The sequence below is a fragment of the Perna viridis genome, chromosome 11 (assembly GCF_037379345.1).
Source record: "Perna viridis isolate PV_CMFRI_1.1 ecotype Kerala chromosome 11, ASM3737934v1, whole genome shotgun sequence".
In the NCBI taxonomy this organism is placed as follows: domain Eukaryota; kingdom Metazoa; phylum Mollusca; class Bivalvia; order Mytilida; family Mytilidae; genus Perna; species Perna viridis.
This window is the reverse complement of record NC_142455.1, coordinates 9300656-9321923: the sequence shown is the minus strand read 5'-3', so window position 1 is coordinate 9321923 and position 21268 is coordinate 9300656. Positions and strand designations below refer to the sequence as shown.

The 21268-nt window shown below is 34.4% G+C and overlaps 1 protein-coding gene across 2 annotated transcripts; it reads left to right on the top strand.

The window, feature by feature from the left end:
• The first annotated feature begins 13740 nt into the window (after positions 1-13740).
• LOC148602897 (large ribosomal subunit protein eL27-like) lies at positions 13741-21018 on the top strand. 2 transcript variants are annotated; one of them, XM_088551784.1, is made up of 5 exons: positions 13741-13798; positions 15197-15279; positions 16603-16772; positions 19238-19348; positions 20940-21018. In XM_088551784.1, exons 2-5 carry the CDS (start codon positions 15199-15201, stop codon positions 20986-20988), a joined length of 411 nt encoding a protein of 136 aa, XP_088407910.1. In that variant the 5' UTR covers positions 13741-13798; positions 15197-15198; the 3' UTR covers positions 20989-21018. The 2 variants fall into 2 exon arrangements, with proteins under 2 accessions (XP_088407910.1, XP_088407911.1); XM_088551785.1 differs by having other exon boundaries at positions 13778-13802.
• The last annotated feature ends 250 nt before the right edge of the window (positions 21019-21268 follow it).

Below are 21268 nucleotides of genomic sequence, written 5' to 3'. Positions count from 1 at the left end.
TTTTTTTGAAAAGACCATTATTTAATCTCTGCATCACTGGATTTGCTCTAAAATTTGCAAGAGAACGTTAGAAAAACAAGGTTCTTGACAGAATTATCTCCCATTGAAATGTTCATTTTTAGTTCATTTCATTTCAATGAAATTTAAACTCAATTTACCAAAATGATATGGAAATTCTATTCTTTTTTCCTTGGTTCTGATGGTAGGAATAGTCAAATTAAACTTTCGAAATGTATTTTTTCCTACCATGTTTCATTCACTGCCTGATATTTACAGAGACTTCATATTGAGATTTTTTTTCTTTTGTGAGCTATTTATTACATGTAGTGGTTTGAGTTTGATGTAATAATTGAAATTATGTAGTAATGGTCCTTTGACAAATTTTATTGTCCTGACTTTATATATGACTGCCAAAACAAAAATTTGCGGTTGTGTATTGGTAAGGGGCTGTCCTTGTTAGTAGATACATGTACTTGGTTTTCATGTTGTATATTGAGTATTAGTCAGTTGATCTTCATTAAAATTTTAAAATGGTCTTAGAATTAAGGACCAAAAGGGGCTGAAAACATGCATTTCATATAATTTAACTATCTAACTTCAGTAAAAGCATTGGAATGTCTATGATTTTGTTCCACTTTATTCTATAACACAATGGTCAGACTGGGATTGATTTTGGGGTGAAAACTTGAAATTTTCAGAAATTAGGGGCCATGCAAACATGCATTTTCCTGATGTCCAGACAATAACTTAACTATTAGTGAATGAATCTCTTTGAAATTGTATTGCAAGGTGCCATTCCACCAAAGGAAGACTTCGATTTATTTTAGGATTTTAGACTTGATTCTTGTATGATTAAGGGGCCAAAAAGGGCCTCAAATAAGCATTTTCCTTGTGTCTGTATGATAACTTGAGTAAAAATGAATGATTTTCATATACATTTTACTACAAGGTGCCATACCACAAAAGGAAGGATTGATTTATGGGGTTTAAACTTGAGCCAAGTAAGATTAAGTGACCACAAAGGGAGAGATACAAGTTTTTTTCAGATTTCTGAAGGATAACTGGAGTAAAAGGGAATGGATTGCCTTGAAATTTTACAAGTGGCATACTGGTATCCCTGCAGGAAGTTTGGGATTTTGCAGGTTTTGACTGGAACATTTTGGATTAAGAGCCAAAAAGTTACCACTTTGGTTCTGTTTCAATTTTTTTCCTGTGTCAAATGTCTAATCATTAGCAAAATTAAAAGCTATGTAAAGTTTTAATGGTGTGTCCATACTTTTGCCAAATATTTAGGGAGTCAATCTCTGTAGTCGTATCAGGCTGCGCCCTGTGAACCATTTTATTTGGCTTATGGTTTTTTTGTCAGCACTTAAAAAGTTAGTGCCATTACATTTTTGATTATCACAAAACTGTCCTCTGTGCAGTACAGAGAATCTTGTTGCCCCTTAGTATTTTTTTGTTTAAATAGGTCAATTGGTGCAACTGAATACTAGTAATGAGCTTTAAAATATAAATGATTCAAATCGGTCGTTTTGTTTCTACAACCATTGAGTAATTGCAATTCATTATGTACTAAAATGGTTCTTAAGTTTTTCAAATGATGAGACTTCACAACTTATCAAGATTTGTAGACTGAATTGTTATCACTATTTAATACTAGTCATTCATTTGTTTTCTGTGTTTATTTCATATTGTACCATGACTTAGATTTTAGATGTATTGTAATTGTTACTAATTACTTCAAATATGCAATCTTCTTTTCCAATAGTGTACTAAGTACACGTACACTGTCTTGGTTCATCTGTTCATGGTGCACGTGTTATTTTTATAAGTGATGTCTAAACTGTATAACAGTTAAAAGTCGAATTTCATGTTTTGATTAACTTTTTCTTATTAAATATATACGAAATTTATATTCTTATACTTACGTTTCATCTCACCTGGACTGATGAGTGTCAGGTATTGTCTGTTGTAAGCAATGTTTCCAAAGATCAGCTGCTCATAAACTTTTTTATGTAGAATGTTTTCAAACTTGGCAGGAATGACACCAAGATGGTCTTCAACAAGTAGCTACTCAAATAAAAAATTACATTGAGACAATTTAACAAATTTGAAATGCTAGTCTGGTTCATGGAAGGGGTTGTTATGCTCCTATTTATAACTTATAACTTACACTTCCTCTATTCTAAGTTTCAATTGAATTCATGAATGCACATAGATGTACAACTATTAAAATTTTGTTGGAACGAGTTATTTCTAAGGTCTTTGTATTTTTTTATGTAATCATTACAATTGATGGGTCAAAGAACAATTTTTACTCCCAAATGTTCATTTTCCCCTTTACACCCAAAGGGTATTTTCGACAGAATAGCGGGAAAAAGAAATTACAAAATGTAATAATGGGACTGTAAATGTGGTTATAAATTTTCTTCAATATGAAGAGATGAAAGAATAAGAAAAAATTATTTCTGATACTGATAACTATCACTTTGAAAGGTATGAATACTGAACCTAAAACAAATTGTTCACATTTTGATTTTGTTCAATTAAACAAGATGGCTTCCAATTGTTATCTATGGCATAGACCATTTTCCTCTCGAATGGGGACTTGGATTTTATGTTGAGTTAGAATTTTTTTCAAGCAAGTGAGAAAATTATATTTTTAGCAGCAGCTGGTGTTAAAAAATTTTAATTGAAAATCTTCATTTAATAGCTCACGTTGCCATGTGATCTTTTGTCATCACTTGGCGTCCTTTGTCGTTGACAATTTTTATAAAATCTTCACCTCTGAAAACACCGAACAGAATATATATCTGTATTCAGATCAGCACTTTTTAGAAAATTATACATTTATCTCCCCCTAAAATCAACCAAGTCAAACAAAATCAAGAATGTTGACTCTAGCTAAGAGCCTATCTCATGTACAATCTATATAAATTTTATCTTAAAAACGCAACTACCAAATGAAAAACGAATACTAGTTATGTGATCAGTTACTGTCTATGAACAAGAAATAAAACCGATTCGGTGGGTTATTGACATCATATTAATTCAAACCGAATAAATCAGCACTAGTTTCGATCTTCGATTTAAATTGATAAAAAACAAAACAGCTGAACAATGAGGGACACTACATTTGAATGTATGCTTAGTGTAATATTGTGTGTAACCCAGTCCCTTCTGACAACTAACCTTTCTGGCCCCTGACCCTTTCCACCCCACGCTATGGTTTAATAGTCCAATGCGGACGAGTTCAAGACGGGACCCATCTTCCCATCAGCTTCGTCTTATATATTCAAATTCGTTGATTGCGACCAAGGAAATTCAATATACCAATCGTTCAGTCGTTGGTCGATCCATAAACACACTGGATATTTTCGAATCGTCATTCTCTCGCGGATTTCCAGATGAGATACTTTTGTAATGGAAGTGACTTTAATCTATTTACATGTGCTCGTGGTTTTGTTATTGTCACGTGATTATCATATGCTCCTGTTACTGAGCTCTGAGTTTAACGTTTAGATTTCGAGATTCTGTATTTTACATACTATTAATGTGTTTGAAAACGAGATTGAGTCCATAATGTATGAGCAATAATCGTCGCTTTGGTCGGTCAATTCAGTCGTCATTTAGTATTTAAGCGAGTTAATCAGCATAGTTGATCACTTCTTCTATAGGTAGCCATTTAGGTGGGCAGCACAACGTCTCTACGGTTTAAGACTGTTACAATCTGCCAGTTCTTTGCTATAACTTATCTACGTTGGTAAGAATCTTAACCCTGAAGTTAGCTTTGCTTACTTGGCGCCCGGTTTCCTCCGGGGGATTGGGTTCATTGTAGTGTTTGTGTTGAACCCAACCCTCGAGGTGAGCTTCCGGATTTAAGAATCATTCTCTTTCTGAGTACGTGGACTGTCCTTGGCCAAGTCGACCACGTTCGTTCCATCTAACCCAGAGAAAGACACTTGATTGTCTTGGATATGATGAACTCGGTGAATGAATCGATCGTGCACTTTTTAACGAAATTTTCTCACCATAAAAATATGAGTGTCATGTTGTTGGTCCAGAACCTATTCAACAAAAAACCAAGTATCACAGGACCATCAGTCTGAATACTCATTACTCCGCCATCTTTAAAAATCCCAGGGACGTATCACAGGCCATCACCATGGCCCGACAAATGGTCCTCTACCAGACGCCACGAATGATCGATATGAAGCAGGGTACTCATGACATATTGAAAAATCAGATTCATTGATTGATTATTGGGGCTTAACGCCCGAGCAGCAATATTTCAGGTAAATTCAGGTGATGAACATGAAATGGATGATAAAATGAACATGACATGATGATGAAATGAAAAAAGGGATGGGACACAAGGATATAATAGGGTTGACAAATTTTGATTGCCACTAGAAAAAAGGAGGGATGATTAGGGTCGGGCAATTTAGCTTCCTGTGGCGGAACGCAAAGTTTCCTACTCCTATCGAATACCACAGCAAGATTCTTTAACTTGCGAGGAACATGACATCTTTCCCAAACACGGTGCACCACTGTGGTTTGCGGTCAGGTTTTCCGTATTACAGCCTGACAACTCCAGCATTAAACACGCCAGGGATACCCCATTCAACCACCTGGGGCACACAATCCAGTTGCTCTGTTGGCATAGCGCCCTGGCCCCCGGCTGGGGTTCTGAGCACTATTTTGTAGCCTTTTACGACAAGCTTCGCGCTGCTGTAGGCCTATTCTTTTAACACCTGGATCTGCACGGGGCTTGAAAAATCAGGATTTGTTCATTATTATAAGGGCGACTTTACCGCAATCGGACTTCAGTTTCCGACCGGATGCGGAAAGAGTAACATGGTGTCACCCCTCCTGAAAACACGCAACAGATATTTCGTATTTTCAGAAATCAAAAAAGCATTGATACATAAGGCGGACAGGAGTTAGGTAGAGTGCTTTGGCGAAATAGCCTACAACGTACTCAGAGAAAATTTCCAGTTAACACCCCAACAAAACGCCAGACTGAAGAAAAGGAAGAGTTGGCTTAGACTGCTGACTTAGAAAAATCCTTAAAAAGAAGAAAACCGTCTTACACAAGGGAAGATTTCTTTGTTCTTTACTGGCACCCTTGGCATCGGTGGTGGTTCCCATCCTGTCAAAGTTGATGCAATGAAGCAAATGGTTTTAATCAACCCTTATCTCCGAACCCAATCCAGACCGACACCACCTGTCGACCAAAGAGTGAAAGCCATGGATACGCTCGATCAAAACATGCTACTGGAACGAGAAGTCCTACCCGTGGACAAACGCATGAAATGATGTGACCAGCAGACTTTCACCAGATACATGAACGTCTACGACGACTTAAGACCAGGAACGTTCAAAATCCCCGTGACGAACGAGCAAAACAGACCCCATCGAAGGAGAAATCTTACGGAGCTTTGCTAAAATGATGAAATACAGAGCCGAACTCTTGACTAAAAAAAATAAAAAACAACCCCGACAATGATGGACGGACAGGAACGAATTAAAGGATATAAAGGAGAAACGATAGATGGAACGAACGTGGTCGACTTGGTCAAGGACAGTCCATGTACTCAGAAAAAGAATGATTCTTAAATCCGGAAGCTCACCTCGAGGGTTGGGTTCAACACAAACACTACAATGAACCCAATCCCCCGGAGGAAACCGGGCGCCAAGTAAGCGAAGCTAACTTCGGGGTTAAGATTCTTACCAACATAGATAAGTTATAGCAAAGGACGGGCAGACTGTAACAGTCTTAAAGCGTAGAGATGTTGTGCTACACACCTAAATGGCTACCTATAGAAGAAGCGATTAATTATACTGATTCACTTGCTTAAATACTAATTGACCACTGAATTGACCGATCAAAGCGACGATTGTTGCTCATACATTATGAACTCAATCTCGTTTTCAAACACATTAATAGTATGTAAAATACAGAATCTCGAAATTTAAACGTTAAACTCAGAGCTCAGTAACAGGATCATATGATAATCACCTGACAACAACTAAACCACGAGCACATGTAAACAGATTAAAGTCACTTCCATTACAAAAGTATTTCATCTGGAAATCCGCGAGAGAATGACGATTCGAAAATTTCCGGAGTGTTTGTGGATCTACCAACGACTGAACGATTGGTTTATTGAATTTCCTTGGTCGCAATCAACGGGTTTTTTTTGTGTGTAGTCTTTATGTGTTCGTTTAAATCGGAAGGCCAAACTTTTTTTCACACACGGTACAAGTATGTTTCATGTTGTCTCGCTATAAGACTGGTGATTTATGGAGTGATTAAGACGTATTTATTCCAAACTCGAGGTCAACTCTATACTTTATTTATTTACACATCGGTTCTGTACAGAGGAACTAATTGTGTCATATCTGGTATTTTCTATTCTTTGATGGGCATCTTATTCTTCAGCTCCTTCCACTTGTCACGGTCTTACATCAATACTCGTTCCGAAGACCTAAACTTGCACAGTCGTACACTGTAATGTTGCGCCTTGACTCTGATGGAAATATTTTCTCCAAGGTGATAATTAAAGTCTGATTTCTTTTTGGTCTACTCCTTATGAGATGTCGCTTCTGATCGGTCGATTATTCTGTTCATCGATTGGTTCATTTCGAGGCTTCAACGATGGCCACGTCAATGCGAAAAATGAGTCTTTTCAAGTGATTCCACTTTGTCGTATATAAAAAGTGTCCCTGGATCGTAGGTCGCTTTGCTTCTCACTTTGCCTAAATAGGTGCAGACCGTCACCAAGTATTCTTTTCCGCAAAGGAAACTGCTTAGCATAAGAACATAATCTTCCATTCAGTGCAGACGTTGAAGTTTAAAGTACCATACAGTCCGTGGTTAAGTCACTGGCGTGGATATGACTAACGGTTGCTGACGTCTTGGTCATGAGTGACAACAGAGCGTCATTTTTACGATACCAAAATGAAATTCATATTTCTGTAAAGTGAGCTTACACTCGAACTTAGACTGCGGTCTATTCGGCTTGTAATATAAAGATCCGTCATGACTTCAATTCTCTTTCTTTTTATGTCACTATCTGTCGTTTTGATTCGTCAGTTTTTGGTGTTGCGCTTCGACGAGTCCTCTGTTTTTGAAAGAATCTAACCCCTTGTCTTGGATATTGATTTGGTACAAATTCCATACTCTATCCGCGTGTTCGGAGTAATGTTCAATGGCTATTTTTGCAAGGCAGAAAAACTCTCGCTCTTCACCGGCTGACTATACCGTCGTAAAACAGTAGACAGGATCATTCCCTACATGTTGACATCAATGTTTGAGTGTTTTCGTTATGTTCCCATTTTCCTTGTTCAAAACGTGATTTTCCAAAACATTGTTTTTGTCAACTTCGGTTCTGTTTTTATCGTGCACAAATTTCCATTAGAATATTTTATCCTTACAAGTCCCTTGTTGATTTAGTGGGTCGCATTTGTTTTAATTGGCCTCCACTTTACTCATGTCTCTACCCATAACGCTAACTCTAAACCTCAGTCCTGAATAATTTTTAATTAGTTTATTCTCTATTGTTTCTATTGCCATTAATCAAACCCTAACGCCAGGTTTCAATTGTTTTAAGTGCTACTACTTCTTGAGTCTTTGTGTCTAACTCTTTGTTTTCATTGTATTTACCTCCATTAGAATAACTTTTATTTTTACTCCCATAACTGTTTGAGTGTTCGATATAAGTGAGTCTGACGCTTTGTTTACATTTTGGTCTATCTCCATTGTTTTATCGCTATTACAATATCCTTTATTTTTACTCCTGTATAACTGTCTGAGTGTGTTCGATATAAGTGAGTCTGACGCTTTGTTTACATTTTGGTCTATCTCCATTGTTTTATCTCTATTACAATATCCTTTATTTTTACTCCTGTATAACTGTCTGAGTGTGTTCGATATTAGTGAGTCTGACGCTTTCTTTACAATTTGGTCTATCTCCATTGTTTTATCTCTATTACAATATCCTTTATTTTTACTCCTGTATAACTGTCTGAGTGTGTTCGATATTAGTGAGTCTGACGCTTTCTTTACAATTTGGTCTATCTCCATTGTTTTATCTCTATTACAATATCCTTTATTTTTACTCCTGTATAACTGTCTGAGTGTGTTCGATATTAATGAGTCTGACGCTTTGTTTACAATTTGGTCTATCTCCATTGTTTTATCTCTATTACAATATCCTTTATTTTTACTCCTGTATAACTGTCTGAGTGTGTTCGATATAAGTGAGTCTGACGCTTTGTTTACATTTTGGTCTATCTCCATTGTTTTATCTCTATTACAATATCCTTTATTTTTACTCCTGTATAACTGTCTGAGTGTGTTCGATATTAGTGAGTCTGACGCTTTGTTTACATTTAGGTCTATCTCCATTGTTTTATCTCTATTACAATATCCTTTATTTTTACTCCGTATAACTGTTTGAGTGTTCGATATTAGTGAGTCTGACGCTTTGTTTACATTTTGGTCTATCTCCATTGTTTTATCTCTATTACAATATCCTTTATTTTCACTCCTATAACTGTTTGAGTGTTCGATATTAGTGAGTCTGACGCTTTGTTTACATTTTGGTTTATCTCCATTGTTTTACCTCTATTAGAATATCCTTTATTTTTACGCCTGTATAGCTGTTTGAGTGTTCGATATTAGTGAGTCTGACGCTTTGGTTACATTTTGGTCTATCCTCTATGTTTACGTCTGTATAAAAAAATCATTGCTCGGTATAAATGCGTCTGGTTTGCTTGTATTCATTGCATTTACCTCCACTATTTTTAAGTGTTATCCATGTTTTAGTGTGTCTAACTCGTTTTTATTTTCATTGTATCTGTCTCCATGGTTTTCATTAGGTCTATCTCCACCGTTTGATTTATTAAAACTTAAATACAATATATTATATACAAAACAAGTTGTCTTGATGACAACTCATGTACATGTATATCAGTGAGGTACATGTATAAAAATTTCATGAAATGACTCCAACTATTCATCACTGAAACTATTGTAAAACCTCTCCATTCAAATATGGTCCTACTGGTCACGTCGTTACGGGAGATTTAACCATTATCGAAAACGAATCTCTGCCTGCGTAATATCCTATCTAAAGGTCCCAAGTACCGTGAACCACGCTCCATAAATTGGAATTATAACTTTAAAGTTCTTATGGATGTCGTCGAGGGCTATGCAAGAAAATGGATAAAGCGAGAATAAGAAGACATTGATTCTCTGTCAGAGTGGTTAAAGGCTGTGAGGTCTTTAATTTTGAAACGAATGAAAGTTTTAAGTACGTCGATGAGTGCTAATGCTACATCAGTTTTCAAAGACCCCGATGTAGCAAAAACATTGTCTAGTATACATGACAAATATGTTGTCGTACCAGCAGACAAAGCCCAAAACAACATTGTTTTTGTCTGCAAAACGTTTTATATCCAATGTTTATTATCAGAGGTAGACGTAGAAAATAATAGCAGTGATAAGACCTACACTGCTACCACTCCCTCCAAAGAAGAGATTGTGGAAAACCATAAATCTGTGCTATCCTCTTTTGGTCTCTCTACCAAGGTCGATGATTGTAATTTACCGTCTATGTACTGGATTCTTAAACTTCACAAGAATCCATACAAACAACGTTTCATAGTTGGATCTGCAAAATGTACCACCAAACCTCTTTCAAAACTTTTACCTTCTATACTCACAACTGTCAAAGAGGGTCTGCAGTTCTACCACAACACTTGTTACTCCAGTAGTGGTATTAATTCAATGTGGATCCTGAAAAATTCGAAAGATCTTTCGGAGACAATCAGTTCAAGACTATTATCTGAATAATATAGCATTAAAACCTATGATTTTTCAACACTGTATACTTCTATTCCCCATACTCAGTTAAAATCCCGACTTAAAAACATTATACATCGTTGTTTTTCCAAAAAGTTGGTACACCTAGATACAAATATATAGTTCTTGGTAGAGATTCCTCATACTTTGTAATCATCTTCCAAATATACAGAGGAAGATGTTTACAAAATGCTGGAATTTTTAATCGACAACATATTTGTCTAGTGTGGTGGTTGTGTTTTTCAACAAATGGTCGGCATTCCAATGGGAACAAATTGTGCTCATTTACTTGCTGACCTATTCCTTCACTCTTATGAGGTTGACTTTATAGCTGATCTAATCAGAAAGAAAGAATATCGTTTGGCTAGATCCTTCAATCTCAGTTTCAGCTATATAGATGACGTATTATCTTTAAACAATCCTAATTTCGGGGATTTGATACATCGCATCTACCCAAAAAAACTTGAGATAAAGGATACTACAGACACTATGAAGTCAGCCTCATATCTTGACCTACACTTAGAAATCGATGGTAAAGGAAAGCTATTGACCAAACTTAACGACAAACGTGATGACTTTTCATTCAGAATTGTCGACTTTCCTTTCATCTGTGGCAACATTCTTCGGCTCTCCTGCGTATGGAGTGTTCATATCACAACTCGTACGTTATGCCAGAGCTTACCAAAACTACGCAGACTTTTTGTATCGCGCTAGAACTCTTACAAATAGGCTTCTGGAACAGGGTTATGTTGCTACAAGATTGAAGTCATCACTACAGAAGTTTTATGGTCGTCATCATGAACTCGTGGATCGTTATGGTGTATCCATCAGCACCATGAAAACTGATTTATTCAACGGGTCATAGTTTTCCTTTCCACGTTTGTCTACCCTGGACTTGACTTTTTATGAGCAACTCGGCGGGTGTTTCTAGGAAAGCAGATGACGCTTACCCTACCGGTGCACCTGGTCCATGCTCCCAGTTTTTGGTGGAGTCCGAGTTGCTCATTTGCTTTTGTTACTTTTTATGTATGATTTTAGTTACTATATGTTCTTTGTTGTGTATGTCTGTTTTCCATGTCTGGTCTTTGTCCCTGGATTACATTCTTTTGCTTACCGCTATAACCTTGGTTCCCTTGATTACTCCTTAACGAGTGTGCAGAACTTGTTCCGCGTACGAGTTAAATCTTCAAGTGCTCATGGCACTCTTTCCAATTAATTATCCTATTATTATTATATGGATAATAGTGATTTACCGAATGTTCCCAGTGTAATTTCCTTTTCCATATCTCACACTGTTAAATATATTCTATAATTTCACTTTAGGGCTTTACCCACCAAAACGGTAACCAATTGATTATCCCTTTGTTACAGAATTTCCTCCATTATTCGTTATCATTTTCAACATAAATTTCAAATTTAGTTAACGGCGGATTGATATTCGTGTTTGAGACGTTTTGGCGGGTTATTTGGAAATTACACTGGGAACATTCGGTAAATCACTGTTATCCATATAATAATAAGGGTAAGCGTCATCTGCTTTTCTAGAAACATCCGCCGAGTTGCTCATAAAAAGTCAAGTCCAGGGTAGACAAACGAGGAAAGGAAAACTATGACTCGTTAAATCTATGCGTTCTTCGGCACTAGTGATAATATTTTGGTTATTCACGATAACCCATTGATTCTCCTATCTATAATATAGATTTTCTTCATACTTACTAGGTATTTTCAACATGAATTTTAAATTATGTGATTGGCCGGTATTGGTATCAAAGTTGTGACGTTTTGGCAGGAGAAAGTACCATAGTGAAATTACCGAATTCATTTCATAGTATGAATAATCGAAATTTATTTCACCGGGAACATTCGGTAAAACACTGCTATCATGTAATAATGTATACTATTCATAGAAATTACTTTTATCGACAACGTTATGAACGTTGAAAAAATCGGTTGTTATTGACAGACGTTAACTATTAAAAAAAAACAAAACACCCAACTTATATATTTTTGAATTACCTTTGGAAGGTTGGTTCGCCCCTTGAAGTCTGCAAGAGAATGACGAACATGTCCCGGAGTGTTTATCCATCCCTCGACCGCACGAGATTGGTTCTTATACATTTGAATTTCATTGGTGCAATTAACGAATTTGAATCTATAGCACGACGCTAATGGGGCGGCGGGTTCTGTCTTAAACTTGTCGGCGTCGGGTTATTACACTATAGATCACTATAGCGTCGGACTTGAAAGGGTCTGGGGTCAGAATGGCCATAAGCCAGAGTTTTCAGTGGTTAGAATAATCAGTGGTGAGAATGGTCATTGTCCAGAAGGGTCAGGGGTCAATGGTGACTTTCGGATGTGACGTCTTGCGTGTGCGCATGGTGCTCCCCCGCAAATTAAAACTCAATCACGGTTCACCTATACTACTGATATAAGGCATTATTGTAAGAACAAGCTTTCAAAAATCTCTTTTTTAAGGATTATATAGGGTATTCTAACATGAAATGGAGCTCGTATCGTTTTCAACGATATAACCACAAAAATATACAGAAAACTGTATTACATTATTCAAGAGTTTGTGCCTTAAGAATTGATGCATTTTTCACTGCTTACCAGAGGTACTGATGTAACGTACGGAGAAAATACGCTTAATATTTCTTGATAATGTCTTCAATTTTATTTAAAGATCAAAAAGATTTCTCATCTTATATTATGAATATAAAATAAGTGCCGCACAAGAACAGCGCGTCCATCCGTCTCCTTCATGTTTCTCTTCAGTTTTGTACATATATTTCCGATTTTTTTTTTGTTTCATTGTACTGTTTTTTTTTTTTTTATTTTTTTATTGTCCTGTTAAATCTAATTCAAAACTGTCTTTTTAAATATTCATAGTGATTTATTGCATGCCCTCATTGGTATTCATTTGAATTCGTATCTCTAGACGCCATCTCTACAATATTTACTTATGATAGTCCAACTTTGTCAGATTTGTTTTAGTTTCTGAAAAAATACTAAATCATCTGGTACTGACTCAGAATTTTCCTGAAGAATTGTTGAATGGTCGCGATCATTTTATGAATAGTTTAAATAAGTTGGGGCTAAAAGTCCTAAAACATCCCTTTGCTGTTGTGAATAAGTCATTTGTTTTGTTAGTTTCGCACATATAATGTCGTTTGTGTTCAAACATACAAAAATGTATGTTGACTTCAATATCTTATAAAATAATTATTTATAATTCCGCTAGTAACGTTTGTACACAATATACACAATCAAACATGTTAAACTTTATCGAATGTGTTTTTTTACGAAAGCAAGGAGTTAAATATAGAAATCCTTGACGAAAGTCAACGAGTTTACATCCAAAAACATGTTTCGTTCTTTGATTTTCCTAATACAAAAATATGATCGGTAGTTATGTTGTTTTTATATAAATCTTATTTGAATTGTAATCAGTCAAATATTTATCAAATCTGTTGTTTTAAATTATTGAATTAAAATAATATTCTTACACTATCATAAATGGCTATCCCATTGTAAAATCATTTCTCATGATTATTTGGATCATCCAATGCAAGGAACTCTATATCGTACTCATTGGATCATATGATTTAATATTGCACATGTATGTAATTCTCAAAAGCTGAAGGAAAAATGTTGGATATTACAACTGAGAATTTTTATATTAGGTGGTCTAATATAAATTCCTTGTTTATTAATTCCTTGATGTTCCCCCAAAATATTACTGTTTTTATCTTTTCGGGGGCTCCCACGCATTTTTCTTACCACTTATGACAAACATTGAATATACTATGGGTGAAATATGGTTTTGGTACGAAGTTTTAAAGGTACGAAATGACTACAACTTAATTTCTCGAACTCAGCGAGAGTTCACCTTTTATTTTTCTTTTTCCGTTTCCTGTTGTCACTGAGGCAGGTGCCCCTCGTTCAAATTTATAAATCCATGATCATCTAGGGCTTAAATAGTGATGATCCTTTATAACGAATAAATTTTTGTAGTTTCACACATTTCTTTATTCAATTACTCATTCAATTTTTCCTCAATCATACGCTTCTCCATTTGCAACTACTAATGTTGCTGTAGTGTACGTACATACCAAATATTATCAGTGTTTCTATTAAATTTGACCTATTCAAATTTCTGCCACCAAATCAACGGATGCTCATTCTGTTTGCTACATCTACTGTAGTTGTTTCGTTCGAATTTATAAGATGTACTTATTCCAGTGTAACTGTTGCAGTGTTGGGAGAAAGTTCATAGCAAATTATTTTGTTGACTCTTATTAATATCAAACAAGGTCTAAATGTTCTTAGATGGCCCCTGCTTGACTTGGGGATCAGCCTTTTTGGCGTCAGGGCAAACTCTTGATGTCGCTGAATTTTGGTAAAACGGGTCAGTGGACAATTATACAAAAATGTAGTACCAAAAAATATTATTTTATCTCCTTATAATATCATGAAGTTAGAGATTGATATAGAAACAGGTTTTGATCAGTAGTTGAAAGTTTTAAATGAGTGTAAGGCCTTCAAAATTATGTTTGTTTACAGACAGAAATTTAAACAGGGTATGACAATTAAGGTTGTTCTCTTCCCTGGATAAGTGAAATTACCATTCATAAGTAAAAGTTAAATTATATTTGCTGAGTGGACTACCAATTCAAATTCATTTTATCAACATTCCTTTACTCAAGAACAACTTAGATTTCAATTTGAGGAAGTCTAATTATCATCTACTTGCCCAATAGGACAGTATTCTTAAAATGTTATGTCGTACCCTGAAACAAGTAAAAGGATTCATATAATCCATCATTATTTTAAGTGTATTAGGAACTATTGTGATAACAGTCTTTTCAGACTAGCTGCTCATATGAATGATTACATTGATTTAATTTTAGTGCTTTAATGGTTGTCGACATGACCTCGTACATTTTTTACACAACTTTGATGCAGATCTGCTCAGAAGAGCATGAAAACACCTAGTTCAAACGAAAGCCAGAAAGATTAAGCTGAAATGTACATCCTTTATAAACAGAAAATCACTGATTTTAATTCTTTTTACATGCAGTTAATAAAATGACAAGGGTTGGTAGGATAACCTTAAAATGACCCGTGTTTGACCTGATGATAAATTATTACTTGCTTTTAGTACTGTAATATTGTTAATAGTTTTTGGGCCTGATTTAACTTATTAAAATTTATTATAGAGGTAAATTGTCTCTTTACATAGTAATATGTTATATTTGTATCATATTGTAATTTGTATTTCAGAGTTGCATTGCATTATGTATATAGGTTTTGTTATATTTTCAGACATGGGCAAGTTTATGAAAACAGGGAAAGTGGTTCTTGTCCTCAATGGCAGATTTGCTGGACGCAAGGCAGTCATCGTAAAGGTACAATGTTTACTGGTTCAACATAATTTGTTTAAAATTAGCATATGAAATTGCATATTTGTAGGTTGCAGGACTCAGCAGGGTTTTTCCTGGCTTTAGACAATTATGGTCCCATAAGATGGACAAAGGGTCCATTTTTAATACTTATTACCAATGGAAATATTAGTGATTTTCAATGGTACATTTGAAAAAAAGATGTGGCTTGCAAAATTTCATTGGGGCAGAAATCTTTTAATACTGTCATAAGGGACAAATAAACAGTTTATTATTAAGGGGGCCAGCCTAATAACATGATCAGTTTAATTCTATTTCAACACATTTTCCCATAAAATTGAAAGGGCCCATCCCAGGATAATCCCTGCTTGGTTTTGAGTCATTTTAATCTGTTGTAATTGAAAATCAGCCAAACAATCAGTAATAATTTTAATTTTGAGCTACATTCCACTTGCCATATGCAACATCAAATGGTTGTTATTAAATAGATAGCAATGTTTTATGAAATGTTCCCAGTTTAATAAATTTGATAATTCACACTGAAATAAATTCAGTAATTTCACTCTCAGGCTATCTCCCACCAGAATGTCATAATTTTGATATCAATCCGCCAATCACAGAATTTTAAAATCACGTTGAAAGTATCGATGAATTATCAAGAAATCTATATAGTACATGTAAATAGGATATTCAATTGGTTTTTGTGAATAACCAAAGTATGAAAACTCGTGCTGAGAATGCTTGAGAATTTAATTCGTACTTGTTAAATCTAGGCGTTCTTTGGCACTAGTGATAATATTTTGGCAATTTACTCTTCCCAATTAATTATCCTATTATTATATATTCCTAACCTGTCAATACTTAAAAAAGTTTTATTGCCAATTTTTGTTTAGATTACTGTATTGTTTAAACAAAAAAACACATTTCTTTTTATAGTTAAAAATGCATAACTCTTATAGGTATATGAATTACATCAATCTACTATGTAAGTTGATTTCTGCTCAGTAAAACAATTGGTGAATCCCCTTATGGCTTTGCAGGATAGAAAAGATTTGCCAACTGTCTATAGTCAGTCTTGTTTCTCAGAGTTCTTCTTTTATAAGATTTAAGATATTTGGTATTTGAGTGTGTGTGTATATATATATCAATATTTCATTCTGCTTTTAGGACTTTTTAATCAAATTGGTCTTTTGCCTTCAAGAATATCCTGTAAATTACATCTTTCTTGTATTGTCTGTTTGGGGGAACTCTTATTTATTCCAGGTTTTTAACATGACAATTTGTACTTGTTGTCTTAAATGCAATCTTCATGCAACTTATTAATTTCAGAATTACGACGATGGAACCACAGACAAACCTTATGGCCATGCCCTTGTTGCTGGTATTGACAGATACCCAAGAAAAGTCACAAAAAGCATGGGTAAAAAGAAACAAAAGGACAGATCTAAACTGAAAACTTTCCTCAGGATATATAACTATAACCATCTGATGCCCACCAGGTATACAAAGACACTTGTTGTTTTGTGTACAGTTTCTCAGGGTAACAGTTAATGTTGATGGGGATGCTTAAAGCTTGTTAAACCGTTTTCTTCATGCAGTAAACCCCCTTGCACGCACAAGAGACAACTTTATATTTTCACATATGAAAATGAATGTACTCACAAAATATGAAGTTGTTTTTTGGGTGAACAAAGAATACAAAGTTGACAAAATATCAGAACTTTTGTAAAATTCAAGCAATTATTTGTCCTTTTAATGCAAATGTTATATGAAGTCCATTTGTTTTCTTATTTGTTAAAATTTTCAACACTTTATGATTTTTTTTCAGTCATATTTTAGGCCTATGAGAGCCTTTATTATTGCCCCTTCTCCTTTTTACAGGGAAGGTGAATTATTTTTTTTCACTCACCAAAAGGGAAAGTAAGTTATGAAAAAAGTCGTACTTTTAATGGTAGGTAGAGAAATGATTTATTTTACGATTGAGATATCAAACAGTCAATATCTGTTTAATGATTTTTTCAAAAGATGAAAAATAATTTCCTGAATGATGAGAGTAGAACTTTTTGGGTAGGGCTGTTATATCTTAGTAGGCAGGGAAAAAGCAAACATGATTATGATTTAAGCCTTATGTCCTAAACTTAATTATCAAATGAAGTATAAGGTAAGATAGGAATTTTCAGAATAATTAACAGGGATTCAAGTGTACATTGTAGCATGAAAGGCTTGGGACTTTCTTGCATTTTAAATGAAAGTTCCACTATAAGAAAGTGAAAAGTCTCTTAACAAAAGTGAATTTATACCTCAAACCAGCCCCAATTTGAAGCCTTGGAAAATCTTCATGATTAGCATAAAATCAGTAGAGAAATTGTACTGTCTACAATGATGACGTCTTATACCAATTGTCTGATATAATACTGATGGATAATATAAGAGGCTGTGTCTGAGTGATAGTGCAACTAATTGATGTTTTATGAGTGTAATCCATGTATTTCTTCATTTTATTTTTAACAAAAAAGGAAAAAAATCCTGTTGTAAACATTCTGTAGTGGCTCACCTTTAACCTTTGAAGTCAGGATTTAACAACTGTACTAATCTTAGGTGTTAGGATCTGTTGTTTTTATTTAGAATTTTGTTGAATTTGGACTTTGATGTTTGAATAAATGTTTTATTAATGTTTGGTTAAAAGACTCAACCATTAGCTTTTTTTTTTGTTTTTTTTTTAAACTTAAGTCTTGATCAGGATGGTTCTCTTCATAGATTTGTATTTAACAGAATTAGCATACATGGTGAAATGAAGGGAAGTTATTGCAGTTAATTTCTGCTCAGTGAATGCTCATAATATAAACCAGCAACTTTCAAAATTAAACTAGTTGTTAAAATTTTGAGTTTTAAAAATGTCTACCATACTAACTTTCTAGGTAGTCATACATGTAGATGATATTCTAATCACAGTGATGACACTTTATACCATCATCTGATTTAAATACTGATGGAAAATATAAGAGGCTGTGTCTGAGTGGTGATATAATAAATTAGGTTTATATACGACCTCATAAAAAATAATGCTGTCATTGTCGTCGGGCGTCTGTAGAAAATTTGTTTTACAGACAATAACTTGAGTATTAGTGTATTTATCATTATGAAATCATACCACCTTCTGCCATACCACAAAAAAGCTGGTAGGTTTTTGTTTTTTTTTGGGGGCGGTTGTGACAAGCTGTTTATGAATTGGGGACTAAAAAAGGGACCAGAAACAGGCATTTTCACAATATCTGTACAATTACCTCCCTTAAAGTGAAAAGATCTCTGTGAAATTGTGCCATAAAGTGTCCTACCTCTGAAGGAAGGCTGGTATTGATATTTTGAGTTGGGAACCATTTGGCATTTATGAAAAATAGGACCATTTGATTCTGGTTAAATTTTTATCTTTTGTCAAATATTAAATCAGATTCGAAATTCTAAGCTATATTTGGTTTGAATGCTTTGGTCGTACAGTTTATTTGCCCCACCTGTTCAGTGTTTGACCACTGTAGTCAAATCAAGTTGCATACAGCAAAGGATTTTATATTAAATTAATAATTGGATCTTTTATGTCATTCAAAGCTATTGCAGGCATTACGATTAGTCGTCGTCTATATCATATCTTGGAACGGTCCTCACAATGATGACATCTTACACCAATTATCTTATCCGATACTGATGTATAAAGTAAGAGGCTGTGTCTCCATTACAGATATCCATTACAGTATTTCTTTTTGTAGCTCTTTTTTTCTCCAAAATTATTCAAAATGATTCCTGACTAGAGCAACTTCAAATCTTTCCTTTATGACTATCTAAATTTTTACCTTTAACCCAATGGTTTCAGGGGGAGATGAGCAGAGATATCCTTTATTAAGTTCTATTCCCTGTTTTCTCATGTTTTCCTCTGAAGACTGTTGTTCCATTTATATATTTTTTTTCTCAGATACTCTGTTGATGTGAACTTGGACAAAGCTTCAGTAAACAAAGATGCTTTCAGAGACCCAGCCCTGAAAAGGAAGGCCAGAAAAGATGCCAAGGCTAAATTTGAAGAGAGGTGCGTAACAAAGTGTTGTACAGGATAGGCCAAAAAATAATATGTGTGTTTCCTATTATATCTTGAAAAAAAGGATAAGTATATGAAGTTAGGTATTATCTGTACATTGAGTCTACACACGAAACATTCTGACTAAAACAGTGCTTGTTGAAAAATAAGAAAAAAACCAAAACCCCAAAGTATTCTTGAAATATAGCCTTCAGTAAATTCGGCTTAAATCCTTCACTATTCTTATGTGTGTCCCATAAAATTTAATCATGTTAAAAACAAATACATATGTACAGTTACTTGTTAAAAGGGTGAAAATCTTCTCACTGATAGGAAGTACATGTAAAATATTGAGTCCTGTCAAACATCAAAATATTGTTTGCTAAACAAAAACATGACTATGAAAGAAAACAAAATAGACACATTCATGCATATTTAATCAACTTTGAAAATTTTAGTATTTTACTAAAATCTTTTGAAAGGTCACTTTTACCATTCCCCAATGATGGATTGCTCTGTAATACAAAATCTGTCCAAAGTGTCTGTCAATTTCGACAACCTTTGTTAGAGAAGTTTCCATTTAAATGTTTCCTTTTGCATTTTTGGGCATCTTGATAAATATTGAAGGTCCATGATATGTATAAATTTGAAAAGTGTTCTGAATATAATAATATTAAATCCTTATAATGAATTTACTTATACAAGTATGTGAAAAACAAAGTTTTTAAATGACCACAAAAAATTGCTGTCATATACGTGTAAGGCCAAAAAATATATATATATTCCTGTTTCCTGTCGCAAAGGCAAAAAAGTCCAGGTCGTTAGGTCTGAATTTTTTTTTTTTTTTTTTTCATTTAATCAATAATTATGGCATAATCAAATTCACTTGATTAAAATGCTCCATTATGAAAGATACACCACATGAAATACTGAATTGACTTTTCTTCAATATTTAAAACTACAGTACACATGTACTTGCTGCTCCAGTGGGAGCTGCCGTTTTGATTGTTTTGGCATAGGAGAATGAGAATCTGGATCATACAGGGATCTGGATTGGACAGGAAACAATTTATTTCTAGAATTAAAAGAAAAAAATCTAGGTCAGGGGTTCTGAGTCGAGGTCAGTCGGAAACAGGAAAGACATTTTTTTTGTCTTAATTGTATGGTCTTGTCATCCTCATGGATTTTCTCGTCCTAAGACACTTTGATTTTGTGGATAAAACTTCAGAATTAGTCAGTCGTTCTTTATTAAATTTTCCAACATGTTTCCAAACCACATAAGAAATGTTGCTATTGAATTTGGGGTTATGGCTCCAATTGTTTTAGGGACCAAAACAAGCATTTAATTAAATTTAAATGTAACTTCAGGAAAAAGCATATGGACGTTTATGATATTGTTCCAAAATATTCCATACCACTAAAGGTCATACTTGGATTGATTTGGTGTTTCCATTTACATGTAAGGGGCCGAGAAAGGACTAGAAACCAGCAAAATCTGACAAAACAACACTTAATGAGATTTGATAAAAAAAAAAAAAAGATGCAGATTAGATTTGATATATATTTTCTTTTATTTGAATACTTTTTCTTTTTTTTTTTTCAGATACAAGACAGGCAAAAATAGATGGTTTTTCCAGAAGTTGCGCTTCTAAACTAAAAAAAAATAAAGTAAAAAAAGACAATTTCCTTTGTTTATTCTGTGGAATACTATATGAAAAAGAATATGTGATATAGAAGTTTTATACAGTAGCAAAAAATTGTGGTTGTATTATATTATAATGGTGTCATTGTCGTGAATTTCAGTTGTAGTGAACCAAACGTCAAGAATTTTTATCTTTTGTTACTTGCTGCTAGAGGAAGATAAGGTCACTGGCTACTGGTTCTGCAAAGAAGAAACCAAAGGGTAAAAAAACATGTATGATTGATTGATTG

Excerpts from the sequence above, each read along its gene's own strand:
- LOC148602897 (XM_088551784.1), top strand. The coding sequence starts at position 15,199 with ATGGGCAAGTTTATGAAAACAGGGAAAGTGGTTCTTGTCCTCAATGGC. Across the intron at positions 15,280-16,602 it reads GCAAGGCAGTCATCGTAAAG|AATTACGACGATGGAACCAC; the intron begins GTACAATGTTTA and ends TATTAATTTCAG. Across the intron at positions 19,349-20,939 it reads AAGGCTAAATTTGAAGAGAG|ATACAAGACAGGCAAAAATA; the intron begins GTGCGTAACAAA and ends TTTTTTTTTCAG.